This window comes from Gambusia affinis, linkage group LG14, assembly GCF_019740435.1.
Source record: "Gambusia affinis linkage group LG14, SWU_Gaff_1.0, whole genome shotgun sequence".
Classification (NCBI taxonomy): Eukaryota; Metazoa; Chordata; class Actinopteri; order Cyprinodontiformes; family Poeciliidae; genus Gambusia; species Gambusia affinis.
Window position 1 is genome coordinate 6,257,421 of NC_057881.1, and position 23,967 is coordinate 6,281,387.

At 34.7% G+C, this 23,967-nt stretch overlaps 2 protein-coding genes across 3 annotated transcripts; both read right to left on the reverse strand.

The window, feature by feature from the left end:
- Nucleotides 1–383: 383 nt before the first annotated feature.
- Nucleotides 384–4,313, reverse strand: LOC122843826 (saxitoxin and tetrodotoxin-binding protein 1-like). Its single transcript, XM_044138892.1, has 6 exons — nt 4,119–4,313; nt 3,894–4,039; nt 2,596–2,681; nt 1,854–1,994; nt 771–890; nt 384–443 (listed from the first exon to the last, which is right to left on the reverse strand). The coding sequence occupies exons 1-6, from the start codon at nt 4,236–4,238 to the stop codon at nt 406–408; spliced, it is 651 nt and encodes a 216-aa protein (XP_043994827.1). The 5' UTR covers nt 4,239–4,313; the 3' UTR covers nt 384–405.
- Nucleotides 4,314–6,370: 2,057 nt separating this feature from the next.
- On the reverse strand, nt 6,371–19,823 carry vps45 (vacuolar protein sorting 45 homolog). 2 transcript variants are annotated; one of them, XM_044138893.1, is made up of 16 exons: nt 19,548–19,823; nt 18,140–18,274; nt 17,345–17,405; nt 17,135–17,214; nt 16,358–16,426; nt 15,260–15,301; nt 14,807–14,944; nt 13,500–13,610; nt 12,760–12,894; nt 12,196–12,309; nt 11,125–11,292; nt 10,206–10,364; nt 9,996–10,103; nt 9,738–9,859; nt 9,400–9,531; nt 6,371–8,691 (listed from the first exon to the last, which is right to left on the reverse strand). In XM_044138893.1, the coding sequence occupies exons 1-16, from the start codon at nt 19,638–19,640 to the stop codon at nt 8,610–8,612; spliced, it is 1,749 nt and encodes a 582-aa protein (XP_043994828.1). In that variant the 5' UTR covers nt 19,641–19,823; the 3' UTR covers nt 6,371–8,609. The 2 variants fall into 2 exon arrangements, with proteins under 2 accessions (XP_043994828.1, XP_043994829.1); XM_044138894.1 differs by lacking the exon at nt 15,260–15,301 and having other exon boundaries at nt 19,548–19,822.
- Nucleotides 19,824–23,967: the final 4,144 nt, after the last annotated feature.

Consider the following 23,967-nt stretch of genomic DNA (forward strand, 5'->3'; position numbering starts at 1 on the left):
ATAGCGCAGCCTAGCATAACGCAACCTAGGCTGTTATAGCACTAAAGCACAGCGTTAACTATTTTCAGTATAAGATCACATCCAATAAGTGAAAAGAAAACAGTTCTATGTCTGATGATTTATAACCTCAGGGATTTAATTTAACACATTTTCCCTAAATTTTGACTAAACCACAAACATTTTAGCTGTTTGTTCTCAGTAATGATGCATAGTGATTTTTTACATTTTACCAAATTTTCTTACTTCTTTACTTGTTTTGTTACTTATGTTTGCTACTTTTGCCAGACTCGTGTAATAGCATAGATTTCTATCAGCACTCTGCAATAAATCGAGACACATGAGAATGAATGAAACAACTTTAGTCATCGTCAGATTAAATATATTTTTATTAAACCCTACATGTTGTCAGGCTTCTGTTTCTTCTTTTTTTTCCAGGCAAAAATCTGTAGAGAAACAAAGCACATTTTCTTAAAAATAATCTGCTTTATGATCCAAATAATGGCTGAAATGGAGGTTAAATTTACAGATTATAGAGATTCATGTCTGCGTGTTTCTTGTTTTTGTAATTTAATATAAAAGAAAACAGAGTTTATGATGTTCTGATCCTGGTAATTTGGGGTTTATTTGGAGAATATTCTGTCACCAATTATATAAAACAACATCACAAATGTTTAGCTGTTATTTGGTTTCTATAACAACTAAAAGATGAAATTTTAAGTCTGTTGCCCAGTTTTACCATGTCGGACAGTTTCTTTAGTCATTTTCCTGACCTGCCTTTCCGTCGTAGCGGAAACTCGTCCTGACGTTGAACTTCAGGCACTCGGCCATCCTCCTGTGTTCGCTCTCAGCAGCTTTCAGCTCCTCAGCATCCAGGTGTTTCCCCTCACTTCCTGTTTCACAAAAAATGACAGGAAGTCAGCATCCTCTCTGCAGACAGAGAATGAACACTTTGCAAAGAAGATTTTGGAGGCTTGCAATGTTCTGCTTTGTTTAGTTAGTGTTGTGGTTTTCTAACAGTGAGCTTTCGATCCTGGGTTTGACAAAAAGGAGCCTGGAGGGAGCAATGCAGATCACGGTGTATTAGAACCGTTGTAAATAGAATAAAAAAAGGAAATTTTGCCAAAAATTCAGAATTTATTTTGCCACATTTTTTGGGCAAAAGTATTTTTCCCTGCCAAAATTTCTAAGATTATTTCTAAACAAAACAAGGACATTTCTGAGCTACAAAAATTTAAAAAAGTAAAAAATTTACAATTTGGAATGGTTGTAATTGATTTGAGTCTCTAACTTATGGTAAACTTATGGACGTTGCCAGAGTTTTACCATATTCACATAATGTTACCATAAATACAGTAAATTCTGGCAACCACAGATAAAATATGGATTTTACCGTATTTATAAACAATTCTGTCAACCTGCTGGTATTTCACTGCGAAGTAGAAATTCTTTTAAAAAATTTTTTTACAGTGTGGGACATATCAGTGTGATTAGAATGGACTCGATTTTTACGTATTTGTCAATTGCCTTATTAAATTTGTTGCAATTTTGTGCAATATAAGTGAACTAAATTTATTTTATTTTATTTTATTTTTTTAGAATTTTTTATTTATGTTTACTCACTTCAAAACAAAGCGTTGCTATAGGTAATTAAACGGACAAAAAAAATACCTAACAGATTCCCTTTTCTATAAACTATATGCTTTAAAGACAGATTATATTAGTTCTAACAGAGCAAAAACATCATGCCTTCAAACTAATGATAATTTTGTCTTATTTCTAACCAGTTTGGGGTTTTTGCAGATCATATATTAGTTTAAATCTCGTGTCAGATGAATGTTCAGTGTTTTCCTCACTGTAAATGAGCAGCATCCTCCCCGGCGTTCCCTCAAACACTCCCTGGTAGACGATAAGCAGGCAGTTTGGACAGGCTTGGTGGACGTCCGCTCGACCTTTGTCATCGTACGGAGTCACCACACCACCAAACTCCCGCTCGCCTTCAAGGAATCAGCAACAATAAAATCCCATCAAACATTCCCTCTCTGTGCTGATCAGATTTTCTTTAAAGATTCAATATGCAACTCAGCAGTGTCCAAACTTTTAATTCTGGGGGCCAAAACTGGAAAATATTAACTACTGGCGAACCACAAGGTTCATTAAATTAAAAAGGCAAATTTCATTTATTGCAATTTTTTTGTTTGTTTTACCTGCTTAAAAATAAATTTAATGTAACATAAAATTGGTTTTGGACTGTTGCCTTATTAGAAGAAAAACAAAACATTTCCAAATTTTGTGTTATAAATTGTTTTTACCATTTTTGACTTGTATTCTGGGGCCAAACACAATAATTTCAAGGGCCACAAATGGCCCCTGAGCCACATCTTTGACACCCCTGATGTAACTTTTATTAAAATTTTTACATATTTATTGAAACTGGCACTATGTCGTGACAGTTTAGTACGATACTGATAATCTGTGAAAAGACTGAACGTTTATAAAACTGTTTTCCATCAAACTACTGCAGTCATCATTGAGATAATAACTTAAAAGATAAAACTGAGATAATAAGTATAAAATTAGATCTTGTCTAACACTCACCATCAGCATCCAGAAGGACCGTATGGTTGGATGTCTCAGGATCTGGGACAGACAGGTTCCCACGGAAGATGAGACAGTTTCCAGCACTGGAAAAAACAGAACAGGGTTATGCTTGAGCCAAAAAACCGAACCTTAGGAAGCTACAGAAAGCAGATTGTATAAACCCGGGATCTGGAGGTTCAATGAGCTCTGGATGGTAAGACATGAATTTTTTAATTAATATGAGTTATAACCTTTACTTTCCCTACAGTATCAATAAAGTATTTCTGAATTTGAATTTGAATTTCCTAGGCCTGGGTTGCTAGGTAACAGACTGAGCTCTACTGGGCTTGCTAGGTAACAGACGGGGCTCTACTGGGGTTGCTAGCAACGGTGCTGTGCTTTCTGATTTGTGACGTTCGAAAGGTTTTTGAAACAGCTCAATTTCCAGACACCAGAAAACAATAACTTACTGCCAAAAATGTCTGGGTGTTTTTTTCAGTGCTTGGGTTGTTTTTAGAAGCTGTAAAAACCCAAATGGAAGAACAAAGGAATTGTTTAAAAAGTTAATATGACATGAAACCTGGGCCCCACTGGCTGTGTTTCCATTAATCATATGCAATCTGACATTTTGAAAATAAATTGGCTAAATGGAAAGAAACTAATATAAAACAACTCTGGTTTTTTTGATAAAAAGTTTTGGAGCTATGATGAAAATTGCCAATAAAAAAGAAAACAAGTCAGAAATTTTGACATTAATCTCAGAAAAATTCCTGTTTTTATAGGAAATTAAAAAATTCTTCAACTGTTGAAACTCAGAAACTTTTTGATCCAAAAATTTCAGATATTTTTTGTCTGAGCTTTTTCTTCTTTTTTCTATTCCTAAAGGACCTAATACACCGTCATATATAATCTCTACTCTGCAAAAACACAAAATCTCACCAAGTATTTTTGGCCTAGTTTCTTAATACACTTGAAATAAGACAAAAACCCTAAAAGTTACATTTTTGCAAACATTATGAGCTTGTTTAAAGTATATAAATCCTTAATATTGATGAAAAACACTTGTTCTATTGACAAATTATTTCACTTAACAAGACAAAATGTCTTCAGTGAAATAATCTGTCCATGGAATCAGATTCTTTCTTAAAGAAACAAGCTCCTACATTGTGGTGAAAAGTTACTTGTAAGCTTGTTTTGTCTTATTTTGAGTGTTTGCAGTAGAAACTCAACTGAAAATACTTGGTGGGATTTAGTGTTTTTACAGTGTAATAGAGACAAAAAGTTACTCGGTCCAGTTGAGTCCGGATTAAACTCACACGATGTTGCGCTCAACAAACAGGAAGCTCTCGTTGTTTTCTTTGAGCTTCAGCTCCATGATGGAGCTGTTGGCGTTCTTCATCAGCTCCTCGCCTGCTGGATAATCAGCTATCGCCTGAACCAGAACCCACCGGGCCTCTGACAACTGGGACCAGAACAAATAACCAATCAGGAACTCTGCTAAGACGTCTGATGGGTCAAGGCGTTCTGGTTTGTGAGCTCACCTTATGCAAGTCCTGACGTTGCAGCTTTGGCGGCAGGTTGCAATCTTCAGCAGCGCTGCAGCTGAGCAGCATCAGAACCATCATCAGAACCAGCAGAGGTCCAGTGGCCTGAAGCTTCATGGTTCAGGAAACCGGAGAGAACTGACTGACTGAGAGCCGACTGGTTATAAAGCTGGAACCACAGCAAGTTCAACACGAGTGTTTACTCTTTGTTTAAGAGAAGCAGGCAAACACTCTGACCCGCTCACTCCCACCGGTGACAGAACCGATCAATTGACCCGCTCACTCCCACCGGTGACAGAACCGATCAATACATTCTTTCACTTCCGACACAGCTGGATATTTCTGCCACTGCTGCATCATTGAACTTCAGGGAAACATTTTCTGGTTCCAGTTCTTCAGATTTTGGCTTTTATTAAAGCTTTCCTCATTCTACACTGTAAAAAATAATTTACAGATTCAGCTTGACTCTTGGTTCCTTGTTGCTGACTCAGATAAGTTGCATCAACTTTAATTGTTAAATTCAAAATACTTATTTTCTATTGCTACAACGTTTGATTAACTGTCTGTCTTTACCCGTCACATTAAACTAAAAATGATTAGTTAAAATACACTTTTTAAAAAGTTGCCCCAACTTATTTAATTGAGTTTCTACATTATTAAATCAAGATTTTACATTTTTATAACTGAACTAATTTCTGAGTCAGATTGTAATGTTTATTTTTTCACTTCTTTTTTAAAAAAAACTTTAAAATGTTAATTTTATTATGAACTATGTTTGTGATCTAAATGAAAAACACAAAGTTTTACGGACATTATTTTATTCAAGTCAGGAAAATTGTCTAAATTATTGCAATAAATATAGTTAATAATTGTGGGCGTGCTGTGGTGGCGTAGGGCAACCCACATTTGGAGGCCTTAAGTCCTCAACCCGGCTGTCACGGTTTCGATTCCCGGATCCAACTGACATTTGCCGCATGTCTTCCTCCTCTCCTTCCCCCTTTCCTGTCAGCCTTCTGTCATTTAAGGGACACTAGAGCCCACAAAAAGACCCCCTGGAGGGGTAAATATATAGTTAATTTCTTTTAACATTTTACCCATTTTTAAATCTTGTTAACATTTCAATTAATTTAGTTATTTTTTTTAACACTTTTATGTTCCTACAGTTTTTTTCTATCTTATGTTTATTTTATATACTGGAATAAATATACGGCTGTTTTGAACATTCCTGTGATTTTATATTGTTTTCTTTTTTAATTTTTTTGGGAAATTTTGTTAATCATTTAAGGTATTTAAAACAGTTTCCAATATAACGAGTTGTAATATTTTTAATCTTGAGTCTTATTTTTTTTATTTTCTATGTAATTATTGCATCTAAACTGACAGGAAATCTCTTCATTCTTTATTTCACATTTCATCCATTTAATTCAGTTGCTTAATTTTCACTCAGTCCCTTCACCTTTGACCTCCTTTCAGTCAAGTTCCGGTGGATTCTTGAACTTTAGTGTTTCTTATCTAGAGTACCTTGCATGGTAAATATGTGAATAGATCGATACTTTTTGTTTTTAAATCATTTAGGACGGTTTTCTATACTACTCAAAGTAAACTTAAGTTGCTTATTAACAGGAAGATGAGAAATGGACGTACGGTTACAGAACAGTCCACACAAACAGTATTTTCCCTGATGGATTTATAGCCACTAAACAAGTTTAAATCAGGTCAGAACCTGTTGATGAAACCATAAATAAATTGTTTAGGATTCTTTAACAGCCACATGGGGTAAAATTAAAGCTTTACATCTTTATTTTTTTGTAATTCCTCTATATTTTAAATTAGCACAATTATTTATGGGTTATGCTAGATTTAAACATAAGGAAGTATAGTACATATATTTTAAAATATATTGAAGAATATATTCAGACATTTGGGACATATTCTTAAAGAGATAATATATAATAATTACATTGTTCTTACAGTGTATATTGAAATATATAATTTGACATCTCTTGCTATTGTTGAAAAAATTTGTTGTAAATATAAATATAAAAAAATTATACATTTCCTGATTTTAGAAAAAGAAAATACTTTACAGCATAGAAGACAAATAAACTTTTTGCATAATGCCTCAATCCCATAAATGAATACTAATAATTAATAATAATAAATATTTGATAAGTGGTGAGAGCAACAACGAGTTTTCTGGTTGCAATATACCTGATCCAACTTTAAAACCAAATTAAGAGTTAAACAAATATATTTTAAAATACATTTTAATATATTCACCAGTATTACACATATTTCAGATCTCAAACACAGTTTCAACTGTCTTTTTCTTTTTAATAGTAATCCTTTCAAATTCACATTCAGTCAGAAACATGTAAAGGAAAGTTTAAGGAGGTAACAAGAGAATCACTGCATGACAGAAGCAAAATAATGTTCAATTAAACCAAACAGATGAAAAACTGGACTTTAAATTGAGGACAGAAAGCTCCAAGAACCCTACTTAAATAACCATTGCTTTGAAAATTTTGACAAGACTGTGTCAGTTGATTATATCCTAATTAAATTTGAAGATAGTTTCAGTTTTCTGGTCTGTTCCAGTACACAACGTCAAGTCCTGGCACCTAAGATACAGTACAAACTGTAAAGCGCATGCTTGAGTTACTTTAGAAACAAAAACCTCTGCTCTGGAAAAAAAAGAGGTTAGAGCAAACATTTTTATTTTAACCTTGATGCTAAGAAAAATATTTCAGATGTATGTAGAATATTGACACTATTACTTTTGATATGCCAGCTAGCATTAGCACAGTGGCGCAGGGAGCAAAGAGTTTGAAAACCCACAAGCATTTCCTCAGAGGTTGCAGCACTGTTTAGATACTCATAAAGTATTATCAGCAGTAGATCATGGAAGATAGAAAAATAAACATGTTGTTTATGAATAAGCTTGGGTTAGCAGCATGGAAGCAAAGCTATCTGCTACACAAAGCTAAAAACAATAGCGGTTTAAAACTATAGCTAGCTATTGTCTCATGAGTTCTAGGATTCTTAATGTGTTTACGAAATAAATCATAGCGTCATAGTTTTGACTCTGTTACAGAACAAATAAAGAAATTGTTTAAATTTTTTTATGTTTCATGTGAAAATGAAACTGAATCTTCACGTTATGAAAGCAGAGCCAGTTGCTACAGGAAGTAAGTGTAATTTACACAGTTTAAATTTTTAAGCAGTTTTTCTTCAGGTTATTAAGATCCTTAAAGAAATATTTACAGTAAAAGTCCTGCTGTTAAAGAATAATACAGAAATAAATAGCATATCTGAAATCGACTCTTAATGATCTGGAATGTTTTACAAATAAGCTAGCATTAGCACTGCAGCACTGCTAGCTAACTACAAAGCTCTCAGAAGCCATTTCCTCAGACATTGTAGGATTGTTGAGATCCTAATAAAAATATTATAAACTGAAGAGCTACTACAAAAGATAATAATAAAAATACATGCTGTTAATATGTAATGTAGAGCTAGCACTGAGCTATCTGCTACAGGAAGCTAAAAAAGTAGCAGTTACGAATGAGCAACTGCCTGGTATGTTGGAAATTTTTTTAGATATTTGTAGATTTGTAGCTTTCATCATGCAACAACAGGCCACAAAATAAACATTAAACTGAATTTTCAAAAGGTGTTACAGCAGTCAAGCTAGTGCCTACAAGAAATAAGAAAAAGAGCATTTTTAAAGTTTTCACCATTGGAAATTGCTGAGATGCTCATAAAATGGTCCTAGAAATAAAGAGAAGAGTCAAAACAAAATACAGCCAATCTGAAACTTAATCTTTACATGCTGTTACTGCTACAAGCTAAGTGTTAGAATTGCAGCACAGCTAGCTGCAACAGAAAGTCAGAAAAGTAGCAGTTGAAGGCTCATGAGAAGTTGCCTTTCCTGTGGCAACACTTAAGAAATACAATCAGTGTGTGTTCAGTAGTTAATAAAACTTTTGTTTTCCTGAGAATGTTGCTGTAATACCAGGGATTAACAAGCGCAAATATAAAAGTTCTTGTTTTGTGTTTATTAGTTTTCCAACAGCATCATAAACCTTTAAAGGTTATTATTTTTAAAGCTTAGACTGCAGCAAAATTAAGAGGTCTCTCTTCATCCTTTTATTTTCCCATGTCATATATTTTAAATTACATTTATTAAAGTCAATGTTATTATTCATGAATTTATTCACTTTCTATGAGCTGAATCAAGACTCTGACAATGAGATGGATATTCAACCATGACCTGAGTGTACAGTTACAGACCTGAAAACAAGACTGTTGCCAAATGCTACATTTTTCCTGATTGAGTAGCTGTTAATTTACCTGTAATGGGTGTTTGCTAAACACAAACCTGCTGGTATTTAAATTCACAGATCTCTGGAAGCTCTAAATACAGACGTAAACAAGCGGAGGGAGAAATGAAGTTTATTATACTGGAGTCGGAACGAGAGTTAGTGTTCATCGCCTGGTGGAGTGGCGTCCACTTCCCTGTGCTCTGTCGCCGCTGTGACCCGTCGCCAGGATCACCTCTTCAAGGAAACTGGAGAAAAAAAGAAAAATACTTCTGTAAAAAGCTAAAATTAAACTGAATATGTATGAACGTGGAATTTATGTGTTCACTGTTTCTCAAAATAAAAATAAAAATCTGTTTATATGTAGCAACGTTTTATTTGAACAATATTATAGGTCTAAATCGGTTGATTTATTTGCCAAATTAAATTTCCTTTTCTCCTGCTGCTCTTGGCAGTTGGTGGTTACCATAGCAACCAGTAACTGACAGCTCCGCCCTCCTTTTTTGTTGCCGTGTAACTGTGGGGTAGAATCTGTTGAACTGATGTTAACTAACTTAATTATTTGAATAAACACAGTGAATCTGACTATGTCTATTGTAAAGTCAATCTGTTGGACCTGAGATGATCAAAGAACAGTTTCATATATATAATAACAGTAAAATGATCTAAGCTAAGATCCAGATTCAGAAATTTTTAGCACTGAAAATATTTCACTTTTCTTCTGGCAAAAACAACAACAAAACAAAATGTACTCCAAAAATATTTCTGTCCAATAAACTATATATCTAAGATGGCAAAATTAAAAGGTTGTCTGTTTATGCTTCTTTATAACTACACTTAGATATGGAGTTCCACAGGGATGAGTCCTTGGGTCCTCTTCTGTTTTATTTTTTTATATGTAGTGAAGTAAATCGAACTAATAAAAAAATAAAAATCAGTGTATGAGAATCTGACACCTCTTAGTGTTGTGGATGGCGCTTCCTCCCAGCACAATCCGAACCCCTGGAGTGCTACGATTCAGGTTGTAAACAGTCAAAGCTTCTTCATACGTCGCTCCACCGATCAGGAACACCATAATGTCCTGAGGCCTGAAACATGTTTTCAAAATGTGACATTCTGGAGAAAAATATCTGTGTATTTGTAGAATTTTATAAAGGTGTATTTTCAATCCCCTGTTCTAAACTCTTACAGATGTAAAAAAAAAAAAAAAAAAAAAAAAAAAAAAAAAAAAATTAAATATGTGAATTTCTATCTTTGAGAGTAATTTCTGTAAGGATTCCCGCAGGTGTGTTACCTGTCTCTCAGGCTGCTGGCTCCCAGGTACGGGAACTGACTGTCTTTGAGTCGACCTTTAATCAGCTGATCCAGAGTGTCGTGCAGCAGAGGCTGATGCTGTGTATACATGTTCTCTACGCCCTGAGAAATACATCAAAATACACAATAAAATGCTGTTTTTTCTCTGAAACCTGCAGTAAGGTATATGCTTCTTCATGCTAATCTGATGAAGTAAGCAATATTTAAACAAATATTGAGATCAGACGTGCTTTTTTACCTTTAGTCCTTTGAAGAACTGTTTGGTGATGGCGACAGCATCCGTCGGTGTGATGAGGTCACTCCCTCTGATTCTCTTCCCACCGTACTCCACAACCGACTGAACCATCTGTAGCAGGAATGCACATCATAAAGCTTCAATCTGCCATCCAGAGGCCAAAATCAGTAAATAAATGCTTAAGTAAAAATAAAGCCAAAAGGCTGTGATTACCCTGCGGTAGCGTTCAGAAACTCCCTTCCTGCTCAGCTCCTCCATCAGCGATGGGAGGATGCTGCTGCTGTGGCGCTCATACCTCAAAGCGTAGAGCATGACGAGACGGACAGCGTCCAGCTCCGAAACCCGAGGATTCTGCAGCAGCCGCCGAACGTTCTGACAGAAAAGATGTCTTAAAGGTGACCTACACTTCTAAAAACATGTCCGTTACATCTTCTGCACACAATCATTCTTAGATAATTAGACTTTAGTCTGATCAGTTCTGCCTATTTCGAGATCCCTTTGGAATGAGCTGTTTTAGAAAAGCATTAGTAAAGCCTCCTGCACAACCAACGAGAAAACAGGAAGTGTTTTCTGAATGGAAAACAGCAACAAAACAGTTGTCTTTTCCAGCAGTCATTGTACAGCAACTACAGAGGTAAAACCAGCTGACCCAGCATTCTGGAAATCTGTTTGGGTTGCTAGGTAACGGGTTGGGCTGAGCTGAGGTTGCTAGGTAACGGCGCAGTGCCCATGTAATGTCACAATTCCATTCAAGTTCAATTCAAAAATACTTTATTGATCCCAGAGGGAAAGTAAAAGAGGTTACGCGTCATAAAAAAACCAGCAAGGTGTAAAAAGAATTGACAAAAATCAGTACAGCTACACCGAATCCAAAACTAGAAGGAACTGTTGTCCAAAAACAGCAAAAAAAAAAAACCTCAATAAACTACAGAGCTACTACAACCAGGCTTATTGTCAGACAGCGAAAAACATTAACTTATCGTCAAAAAATCTTTAAAAAGCTTTAAAGAGCTTGAGTTGTTTTTAAAAACAGTTGAGATTGAAATGTTCCAAATGTGAATTATGCATTTAACCTTCTGCTGTTCTTTAGGTTTCTGATTAGAGACTGAGGTGAGATGATGAAGAGTGTTACCTGCTGAGCATTAGAGTGGTCATTCTGACAGGCCAGCTCCTGCTCCACCTCCGACACCTCCATCAGCTGCCGCTCAGCCACCAGCCGGGACAGCTCCCCCACCACCGTGACGTGCTTCGACACAGTTCCTGACATCTTCTTAAACTGAGGGTAGTTGTCCACAAACGCCTGGAGGGACGAAAAAAATCATTCGTAGATGATGAGATTTCAGTCAGGTTAGATTTGCCTGAATTTTATCTCCTCTCAGAATGAGCTGTTTTAAGGCCTCTTGTCACTTTAAATCCTAATAAGCTGCTGGCCACGCCCCCAACTCAGTGTTTACACTCACAACTGAAAATGGCTGCAAACAGATGGGCAATTATACAACTGTACAGCTTTGAAAAGCAGAAGTAGAGCCTCCTGCACATCCAACAAGAATGCAGCAAGTCAACAACAAAACACTTCTCTTTTCCAGCAGCCATTGTACAGCACATACAGCATTTCCTGCTGGCCAAATGTAAACAGATTGTAGAAACCTGGGAACTTAAGACTCTGGATGGTCAAGAATTTTTAATTAATATGAGTTACAACAATATTTAATTTCCCTCTGGCATCAATAAAGTATTTTTGAATTTTAATTTTCCGGAGCCCAGCTTGGGTTGGTAGGTAACGGGTTGGGCTCTACTGGGGTTGCTAGGTAACGGCGCAGTGAGTGCTGATTTGTGGCGTTATATTCTAAATGTTTTTGAAACGGCTCAATTTCCAGACACCAAAAAACATAAATTTTTTTGCCAAAAACTGGCTGGGATTTTTTTTGAAAGTTTGAATTTGAAATTTGATTAATTTCAGAAATTTTCTAGAAAAAAACAGAGAAATTTCTGAGTTCAAAAAATTGAAAATTTTCAACTTTTGAAACTCAGAAATAAACTCAAAAATTTTTTTTGAGGAGATTTAATCTTCATTTTTGTTTGTTTGTTTTCTATCTAAATTAGCCCCAATAAAAAAAAGAAAAAAAATTGGATTAAATTGTTTTATTTAACTTTTTTCAACTCAATAAATCAACACCAACAAATTCAACTCAATAATCCCAACCTTCATGTCAGAAATGGACTCCAGCTTCTGTTGGCCTTTGGGTTTCTTTTTCTGGAAATCTTCCATCAGGTTCTTTATGTTGGTGCCGATTTCCCCGAAATTCAGGTACAAGTTCTGTAAACAGAAACATGGAACAGAACACAGTAATTTTACATGATGTTTAATAATAAAGATCTCTTCTGGAAGTGTTAGTTAAACCATTAAAACCCAACAGAGAGTCAGTAGGAATATTTTCCCAAGGGTTTCCCTAATCCTAAACCCTAATCCTAACCCTAATTTAAAGGGAAGTGACAAATATTATTATTTCTTTACTCTCCTTTCTTTTCTTAGCCTGGCCCTAATACTCCATCGTCTCAGAGAAACCTAAATGACAATAAAGGCGTAGAAATTGCCTTTAAACAACCAAAGCAACACGATAAACAACAGAAATGCTTAGATTTTTAGTCACATTGTGTTACTTTTGTTTTGTAAACCAAATTTAAATTTAATCAGCTTGTAGGTCTGAGAACTCAGAAATAGTTGAGCGTAAACAGGAAGCCGTCATGTTTTTGTTTCAGGACTCACGTTGGCATAAAACTCGTCGTTCTCTGCAGACAGCACCACTTCCCTCAGGTCTTTGCTGATCCCCGGGACTCTGGACAGGTCGATCCGGTTGTTGTTCAGACCCAGCAGCTCGTGGACCATCGCCTGGTACGTCCACTGTGACACATCGACCGCATCTCGTCAGCAGGGGGACATTTCACACAAAAACAAACATCCCAGCAGCGCAGTTCATCGTCACTGTTTATATTTTCACAAAGTAACGAGGGCATTCAACACATTTATACCTACAAGAGTTAATAAAATTTTAAAAAAACTTTAAAAATTCAATAATAAATCATAAAATAATATTGAATTGGTGGAATTTATACTTTAAGTGAAGATTATTAGATTGTTTTTAATCTATCTTTGACACAGTTGAAATTTTGTGTTTTAAAGTTTCTTATTTTGTTCTTTTTTAATGTTTGCAAAATGTTAAAATTGTTGAGGCGGTGGATTTGAATTTTATGTTTTGATTTTGTTTGTGTCTTAAGGTGTTTCTGTTTTGTAACATGCGTAAAAGTATAATTTCATTATAACGTTTAAACTTGTTGTTAACTGGGTTTCATTTAATTTCAGAAATGGGATTCAGAAACAGAATAAAAATCCTCCAAAATTAAAAACCCCTGTTTCCTGAGACAAGTTTTTTTAAAACAAACCAAACCTTAAATATAATTAAATAAAAGCTAATTACTATAAGAAACATAGATGGGTGTTCTGGTCACCTGGTTGAGCAGCGGTGTGATGGCGTCGTCGCTGCGGTCGAGGATCAGCAGCAGAGGAGGAACTTCCGTCTTCCTGAAGTCAAACAGCTCGTATTCCTTCGTGATGATTTGCTGAAAGCAGACAAACAAAATTTAATGATCCAAAATACGTTAAGCTCACAATTTCAATAAAAAAGAGAAAGAGCAGAGTGTTTTTTTCTATATTTTTAAAATTCCATGAGAAAACTAAAAAATATTGCTTATTTTAAGTCTTTAATACTGATTAAAAAGCACTAGATCCACTGGCAGATTACTTCACTTATTTCAGAATCAAGGGGCACACAAGCCGTTACCTAGCAACCACAGCCAAGCCCAGCCAGTCACCTAGCAACCACAGCCAAGCCCACCCAGTCACCTAGCAACCACAGCCAAGCCCAGCCAGTCACCTAGCAACCACAGCCAAGCCCACCCAGTCACCTAGCAACCACAGCCAAGCCCAGCCCGTCACCTAGCAACCAGTTCTTGTTCCATTGGCAAATTTATTTCAAGACATTTTTCTCATAAGTTAAATAATCTGCCAGTATCAATATTAAGGAATTATTCACTTAAAACCAGCTCATATTTTACTGAAAAGTTACTTGTAAGTTAGTTTTGTTGTGTTTCAAGTACACTAAAATATTTGCACGAGAAACTGGACCAAAAATACTTTGGTCTGTTTTTTGTGTTAATGCAGTGTCAAATTTTCTTACTTATGTATTTGTTAATAACCTGCACAAGATCATATGGAGTAAAAAAAAAAAAAACGGAAAATGTTTCATTGCTTTATTTTTCACTGAATGAACTTTTGGTTCTGTTATCAATACAAAATTAAAATCAAAAGGTAAAGTGCATATTTTTTAACCAAATCAACACAAAAGGGCTTCATTTGGTTGTAAATTAGTTCTTAAGAAAAAAATCTGGAAACTAAAACATATTTATACCAGATTGTCTGTTTTTTGTACTTTTACAAACTTTTAAGTAAAAAAAATTTTTTTCCATACTATCAGTGGGTAATTTGCTCAATTGCGGTTGTTTTAAAATGTGCTAAATAATGTCAACATTTTGTAGAAATCAGTTTTCACTTTGACATTAAAGAGTTTCTTTTTGGCAGAAAATGCTAATTTTGTTTGTCACGGATGTTTTATAAAAACAATCCAAGAGGGTGAATAAGTTTTATAGGTACTGTAATTATGATTAATTAAGAGCAAAGTTAAATGTTGAACAGGTGGAACAGGAGAATAAAAAGGGAAAATGTAACATGGAGCGTAAAACGCTGTTGTGGTGGAAACCTTGACGCTTTCTGCGAGGCGTTTGGCCATGTCAGAGGACAGCTGGTAGCGGATCATTGGACATTTCTTCAGAGCGAGCAGGACGGAGGTCAAACCCTGCGTGCAGCGCGACAACATGGAGGGTTCCCAGGTCCGACCCTGAAACACAAACAGGTTCTCAGAGACGCCGGACTGTAACGACACCAACCAACAGAGAGACGCCCATCAATCAGAACCGATCTGTTTCACCCAGTTTATTAAACAAATCAAATGTTAGAACCATTTTCACTGTCAAGAAGAATCAACCACCACCAGCAGGTACTTTGATGACCTTTCTCCTGAGGTTCATAAAAATCAGATGAAGGTTTGATTCAAACTGCTGCTGCTAGCAGAGGGTTAGCATAGAGCTAGCAGCAGCAGTTTGTTGGTTCTCATCAAAATGTTCTTAAATCAGAATCAGCAGCTCTCACCTACCGGGAAACGGTTTTGGCCAGATAAAACCTGATCGGTGCGTCTCTGGTCGAGAAACAAAGATGGCGAACGTAAACATGACAAACATGTCAAAGCAACTTTCAGATAAAAGGATGGAGCCACACTTTCCAACAATTTAATATAAGTATAAAACTTCCAGGGAAGATTATTCTGAAGAGGTTTTGGATAAAAAGACATGCCACATTTTGAAGATTTTTCTTATAACCATCTATTCCTTTTTATATTAAAAATACATTAAAAGACGCAATATTTCAATTCCTATTTTAAACAGAAAAATTAAGATTTTATTGTCTCAAATCCAGAAACAATATTCCTCTAGTGAACATTTGGTCATTTGTAGAAAAGGATGCATCTGCAGCTAAAAAAATACTTTTAACATCAACATGAAATTTTATTTTTACTGAATTAAAACCAGGTGAAGCTAAAATCGATCTAGGTAGAACATATTAACAGAAAAAGTCTTTTTTATTATCTTAAGTGCAACATACACATTTTTGTACAGTGTTGGCTAATTAATGCTCTGAATATATTGTTCTTTTAATAAATACCCTTTTTTGAATCTGAATACTTGAATTAATGATTAATTGATTACTAAATCAGTTGATGATTATTTCAAATACCGATTAATCACAATAAATCAGTCCTAAAAAATTCTCCAAAGTATTTGTACTCTCAGAAATGCATCTTTGTTCATCTTAGCTGCCTCACACCGACCCAAAAAGACAAATTTCAATTGCTAACTGATTCAGTTTTGATGTCAGACACCAACATCGACACAAACTGTGATCCAACAGGAGTTCTGACAGCCGTCGATCTGAACCAGAACTAACGTTTCAGGTAAAATAAAAACATATTTTCTATTTCATCACTTGAACGTTTGACACTAAATGCTCAACGGTTCAGGAATTTCAACCCCAACAAAAAATAAAAACAATATTTGCTCATGCTTGCAGAATAAAAAATAGATCAATAAATGACTGATATTGTTTAAGTTTTCTCTAATAAATTCTACATTTTCTCTCTTTGTTTTGCTTTTACTTGTCTATTTACATAAAATATAAGAGCTTCCATCTTTCTTACCCGGGAAACTCCCTGCAGGTTGAGAGAAAACAGGTGAGGATTCACAGCGATGAAATCTCCATAAAACTCCTGCAGAAAAACACAAACACACTCAGTAATTTGGTTTTTATTGCTCAAAAACAGCATTTTCAGATAAATGATTCCACAAACCAGAAAAACAAATGTAAACGGAAGAGAGCTGCTGTGAAACAGATGGTAAGATTAGATATCACAAGAAAAGATAATCATTTTCTTATAAACCGTCTTTCTAAGTAAAACCACTCAGGAGTTCATGTAAAGAAAAAGTTTAATGTCAAATAGTGCAAAAATAAAATTACATAATCTAATAAAGTAGGAAATTTAAGCTGTCATGGCAGAAAATGGAAAAAAAGAGAAACAAATTAAATACAAGATAAAAAACAACACTGTGTAAAAATATAAATACATCAATATATTTATACAAAAAAGATACAGATGCATGTATATAAATATACACACACACACAAATATATAGATATTAGATATAGAGATTATGATATTAGATATAGAAATTATGAGGAAAAGAAACCAAACACTAAATTATTGCAATTTCTGAAGACAACCACGGTCCAGAGTTAATCTAGAAACTGTTTATTTCTGAAAAACAATTTAATTTTTTTATATTTTTAGCAAACTACAAACTCCATAGACCATTTATTAAATCTCATTTATAGTCTGTAGCTGCAGCATCTTTTATGTCTGTGGGAAAGTTGTAAGTTGATAAACATTAGAGTGAAGCTAACATATTTCAGCTCTCACCTGGACTTCAGCCACCACTTCCTGTTCATCTGCCTCAGCCAGAGCTTTGATCTCACTCTTACTGATCACATTACTGAAGTCTGAAATGGACACAACCACAAAAATTAAAGGAACAGCAGCTTTGATTTACAGGAAATACTGAAACAAGCATCTTTGTCTAATAATAATAGTCAGCCTAAACCGTCTCAGTAAAACCATCGGCTGACGTACAGATGAAGTAAACGCTGTACTTTGGTCTTCTTAGCTCCTGGATTAGATGCTGCACGTTCTCCTGCAGCAAAAACAAAAACTAATGTTAATCTCCATTTTTTTCATTTAATCTTGCAGTATACAGCTGTTCTTTTTTTATACATTTTTGTTGAAACTGTCACTTTGTCTTTACAGTATGGTATGAGATGATGAGCTCCTCTTCCAGTTCTAACTAGAAACAACCAATCAGAGCCTGAAGGCGGGTCTTAGTGCTGTCAATCAGGCCTGTGTGCGCGCCACAGATCATCTGTCTCATATTGCACTGTCACAATAACAAGTTTTACTGGATGATAAATTGCTCCAGTAGTTATTGTGATAAATGATAATATTGCTGTTTTAAGACCATTTTCAAATAATATAATACACAAAGAAATTCTCAAAGATCAATTAACCTTAATTCCTACTGAATATTTAACATTCATAATAAAAAAAAACAAAACAACAAAGAAAATGAATTATGAAGTCTCTGTAAACAAAATTATCCTTCAAAAAAGGACAGAAGTGATGAAAACGCCAGATTGAAGAATTTTATCATCCAGTTTTTGGTAGAAAGAGAAAAAAAGACAAAAACAATAAATCATACAAATTGAGTTTGCTTTAAATTATCAAGTGATTAATTGATTTATTACTTATTATGACAGGTCTAACTGTCATGTAGTGAACATTTTAACAAAAACATATTATTTATAAAAGTTAGGTACTGCAGCTTTGAAGAGTGTTTGCTCAGATTGGTGGAATCGTCTCCGGTTTGCGTACCTTGGTTGGACGAAGGAAGCAAATGGCCTTCAGGTGCTTCATGCTGTCTCTGCTCTGAGAGTCGATCCGTTCGAACAGGTAAACCTCCCTCTGCAGGATTTCAGACTGGGTGTAAACCACACTCACTATGCTGGTCTGGAAACACACAAACATGTTTTATTCTGATGTAGCCAGAATAAACAAGGTGGACAAACAAGGGCTGAAATGATTAATCAGATTACTGAATTCATTGTCAGCTAATTTTATAATTGATTAATTCTTAATTCGGGTATATAGACTCAAAGAAAGGCCATTTGCTGAAAAAATAGAAACATATTCAGAGAAGACATTAGGCCAAAACTGCGCAAAAAATAAATATATTTAATTTGTCTGTAATTTTTATCTTTACAGACAAAGATAAAAATGACCTTTGTCTGTAAATATGTTTGACCCAAAACTCCTCAAGTGGCATTTTTTACTTCACCTTGTTCAAGTTTTGTATAAAAAAATCCCCTATTAAGCACCTTTTGCTATAAAATTACTTATCAGTCAACAGATCAGTACTATACTGTACTGATGTTAAGTCAAGCAGAAAGGGCCGAGCTTCTCACATGTTGATATTAGAAGTTTTTTAATCTAAATTTCCTATAAATGACTGAGCAATCACTAAAAGAATAATATGTTTTTGCAATTCTGTTTATTAGTATTTTTATGCATGTATAATATAAAAAGGCTTAAGTGGTAAAATAAAAGAATTAGCAGAATGTGTAAATTTTTCTAATTGTCAGAATAACTGATAGAATGATCAAATGATAAAATAATCGTTAGTTGCGACAAGTATTTTCATATCTCAGTCGAAGTCAATCTAAAAAACCCTGAATTCTCAAAAACAATTGTCTAATTTTGAAGCAAGGTTATTGTATTAGAGAAGCTAAATAAATACACATCCTCAGATTTTGCTCACACAAATCTCTAATATGATATACTAGAGCATTTGAAACAAGAGAAAATGACGGAAAGTTCAATGAGATGTGAAAGCTTTTCAAAGCACTATAAACAAATTTTAAATTGATTTTTGCACAATTCTGAAACAGATTAAACTATCAGAAATTAAATCTAGACAGATGAAGGAATCTCAGATTACACTATACTCATCCACAGCTGAGCTAAGTGCTAAATATCGTAAGATACTTTCTACACCTCAATTCCCTCTTTGACATCCAAAATAGCAAAAACATTCACACACAAACGTAAAAACACTAAGAAAGACACACAGAGAACCAGAACCGATGCTATCTAGTTGCTTCACTGCAAAACTACGACTCTAGAGTTACACAGTAATTCTGCAGTTACACACGGTAACAACAGATACCGGACTGTTTTAGTCCCCAAAGCTCAGACGGTACCACATCAGCCAGCAGGTTCTCACCGTCTCCTTATCCATGAGCAGAACCTTCATCCCGGGCCCGCTGTTCTCGATCATTTTGGAGATGTACTGCTTCACCGCGAGCGTCACGTTCATGATGGCGACGCTGAGACAAACTGCGACAACAAACAAAGTCTAAACCAGCAGTAAAATGCCAGTAGCGCCCGTTATGGAAGCTCTGAATGTCTGTGTTTTAGTTCTTGTGAAGATCTATCAGCTGAGCTATTGAGGCAACGCCGATGCAATCTGCTTCCGGGTCTCTGACGTCATTACGTACTACGTATCTCATTGTTGACAGATACAGCAGTGATGGGAAACGCGGACGAAAGTTATTGAACGAAAGTAAGGCAAGACTTTCTTTGGGGAAACTTGTGATAAAAACTCAATTGAATATCAAACTTATTTTAAATGATTATTTATTGATCATTTGTTATTTTTATTATTATTTATCTCAATTTTATTTTATTTATATTTATTTAGTCAATTAATATTTGATTTCCTAGTTTTACACCAGATATGTTCAAACTTACACATCCAGAAAAAGTTTTTGTCTTATCAGTCCACAGAGTATTTTTCTTGGGGACCAGATTAAGATGTTTTTTGGACATGGCTTGGTCTTGGCATTGGATCTCTCTCATGGTTGCCAGTTTTTGCCCAGTTTCTTGCTCAAACTTGAATCCCAAACACTTTTTAAAGTAATTTTTATGTTCTGGGGTCTTTCATGACCTCCCAGATCAGTCGGTGATTGATCCACTATTGGAATAACTTTGGTAGGTCACTCCTGGAAAAGCACATCACTGTTTTATGCTTGTTTTCATTTTTGATAATGACTTTCACTTGGTTTGCTAAAGTCTCAAAGCATCAGAAATGTCCTTGTAATCCTGTAAGCTTACATATTTTTTCCATGTTATATAAAACATCCAACATTGTGCATAAAGACCATGATTACTCTTGTCATTTCAAATGTTTTTTCCATAAATAAAAAGTCTCTCTGCTTTTAATAAGTGTGTAGTGAGCTAACAGTGGATTCTTTGTCTCCATGTGTCAGTCAAACAAGACTGCAAATGTTTTGTTTCAGAGAAATTCTAAGTGTTGGACGTTATTGCAAGAGAACATTTGAATGCAGATGTTTCCACTTAATTTTACCAATGTAAATGTTTTTAATGAATTAGCTAATTTTGCTAGCAGTTCTCAGGGGTTGAAGTGGTAATTTTAATCATCTTATATACTGCTTGTGTGTTCAGCTGCTTTAATGGCTACTTAAATTAAATTATTTATACAACAAATGAACATAGAATTTGTGTCATTGTCATATTGAACATAGCAGCTGTTTAAAACAGGAGTTTAAAATATTATTATTAAACCCATAAGCAGTAGTGCTTAATTATGTAATTATTGGTTAAACAGCTCAGCTGTATTCTGAAATTTACAAATAACCACTCCTATATTGGGTTGTAAGGACTAGAAAATTGCAACTAATGCAACAAAGAAATCTTTGGATGTTGTATTTGTTGCAAAACGTTGCACAAGCTAATTCCTGAAAGCATGCGTGTCATGCAGGATGCTTTCTATTTCTCAAAACATAAATACTTTAACTTTTGTATATTTATAAAGATAACTATTTAACTGCGTTCTGAACATTCAAAAAAAAAATTAATATAATCGGAAAATAGCAGGATCTTTTGGTTTATCGGTTACTCCCTTGCAAGAACCAGATGCCTGCTATTCAGTTAGCATGCATAGTATGCATGAAGCTCTCGCCAACTACTACCGTAAATTGTTGATCTGCAATGTGTTTCTTTATTGTTTAATCAATTATCTGCTTTCTGAAAAATTACATATAACGCAATAAGGGAATCGCCTAATGTAATACCGTAATTTTTACAATTTTATGAGAAGGTGCATGCTAATCCCTGCTAGCATGGATAGCATACATTAAACCTTCAAACAAATCATTGAAGGAAAGAACTGAGCAAGAGTTTATTAAATATTGAACAGTTTTATGTCGATGAGAACATAGTGAGGAGAAAAACGGAACTTTTCAAACTAATTTTCAGTCGTTCAAGAATATTTGGGTTTCTGTATTCCTGCAGATATATATCACTCCGCCTCGTCTGAACATAGTAAAAGCACAGAAGGCGGAGGGATACGGCTGAGCTCTCACAACACATACCAGCCTCAAACGTGTTCTTGGTGCTAAATGCTAACAGCAGAAATTCTCTAGTTCATATATTCTGTCTTCATTTTTTTTAAATCTAGACGTTTAGTAGTTTCAATTTTAATGGAATAAACAAATAGTTATCATACTAAAAGCGAAGAGAAGGTAAGTGCACACGAAATATTCTTGTTAAACGTATATCACACAGAGTTTATGAAGTGAAAGACTTAGCTGTTGGGCTAGCTTTTAGCTTCGTTAGCTCAACCCCGAACTGGCTCAGGAAGGTGGGGGCAAGATCGTGCATGCAGGGAGAGCCCTACGTGTTTGCTGCAAAACACAACATTGCCAGTGATTTTCAAAACCGCACGTCAGGATTATTAGTCTGAAAGTAAGTGTAAAGTCATTAACTTTAGCAGATTGTTCGCTTTATGGTTGTTAATGTTGAGGTAGCGTCTTTTGTACTGTTTTTGGACGGTACATTAGTCTGTTAGCTCATCTAGCTAATTGAAAAGCTAAGCCTTAAAGAGGTAGTACATCAGTACAACATCTCAGTAACATTAATTTTAAACAGCATGATATGTGATCATTTAATAGAGTCTGCAAATGTAAATGAACGATAAAAAGTTACAAATCTAATTCTTGGACAACAGTGTTTGAAGTAGCATTTGTAGCACGGAGCTAACACTCCTCGTACCGTACGTACGGTAGGTGTGAAATTCATTTTTATGGTTTACAGTTGAGGTGACAATTATTTAAGTTTGGCGATTCACTAGTTGAATAGTACAAATAGAATATGTTTTGTTTCTGATCACTCACATATTCTTTTTTTCTCCACCGTGGTGACGTGTAATTCGGCTAAGATTTGATTTATACTGTATTTTTTGTGTGTGTTGATTTCAGATAACAGATTTATATAGTTGACATAATATAATTTATTTTCCTTTTTTAGCTGCTTACTAATAAATAAACAGCCTGGACAATTATTTAGAATTTTAAAAAGTATCTAGACATCCTAAATAAGACAAAGAGTTCAGATTTTGTCTCTGTTACTAAATATATTTATACTTTTTTGACTCAGATCTTTTTAGATACTGCAGTTTTACAACGCTCCGTTTGTACGCAAATTTCATGCTTTTAGACTATTCCGGGTGTTGTGCAAATGTCTCTCCAGTGAATAATTTTGTTTGTTTATAGCTATTATAAATTAGAATTTATCAAGATGATAGATCAAATATTATCAAAAGAACTTTCTCACAGTAAATGATAAACAATATGATAAATGCCCACCCAAACATCAAACTCACCATATATTATTGTTCTTAAGCAGAACTTTAATTCATGTCACCTGAAAAATAAGATATAAGAAAATATTGCATTAAATCAATTCTTTGTAATTGTGTTACTGCATAAACTGGAACTGCACAGACGATTGAATTGTCATATGATCTTTTTACATTTTGGCACAGTGATGCTAATTTCCTGTATCGTTCAATCTGTTGTTGTCACAAATAAACTGTTTGATGAGTTTAGATGTCTGATAGTGTTATAGCAGCTGGTCACATTTTAAACTTTACTAAGAAAATGGATGTTTGTATTTAGAGTTTGTTCACTTAAAAGAAAGTGGAATAAAGAAACTTAAAATTGCTAATCTGACATTTTTGAACTACACTTCAAACCTCCAAATAAATTAGCAATTCATCATTGCTAATTTAGATGAATTAAAACGTTAAATTGTCTCTTCAGTGTGTCACAGAGTTCTGTAAATAATCCATCTGTACTGGTTGTGTTAAATCAGGGAAACAAATAAAACTTGCAGGACTGGATTACTGCTTTGTTTAATTTATTTATACCTTTTATATTGTCTTTAATACAAAAAAAATCAGAACATTGAATAATTTAATTTGTACGCATGGAGATTTCTGAACTGCCTGATATTCCAGTGTTTTACACAGTTGCTATTTATTTTGCATGGAGCCTAAAATAAATGTGGGTGTTGTTTTGTTTGCAGGTGAGGAGTGGAAGATGATGGAGGTGGAGACTGCGGCAGGAAGTGATGACGCTCATCTGATGGAGTCTGAGGATCAGCTGGAAAAGTTCTCTCCAGTGAAGCTTAAAGAAAAGAAGGAGCAAATGGTTAAAGGTCAGAGTTCAGAGAGTCATCATAAAACAATGTATTGTTCAAAGTTTCTAACAGTGACACCAATAATTGTAGGACTGGATGGAGATTTGTTGTCTCTTTTTTACTGTCGAAAGTCAAATTTTAAA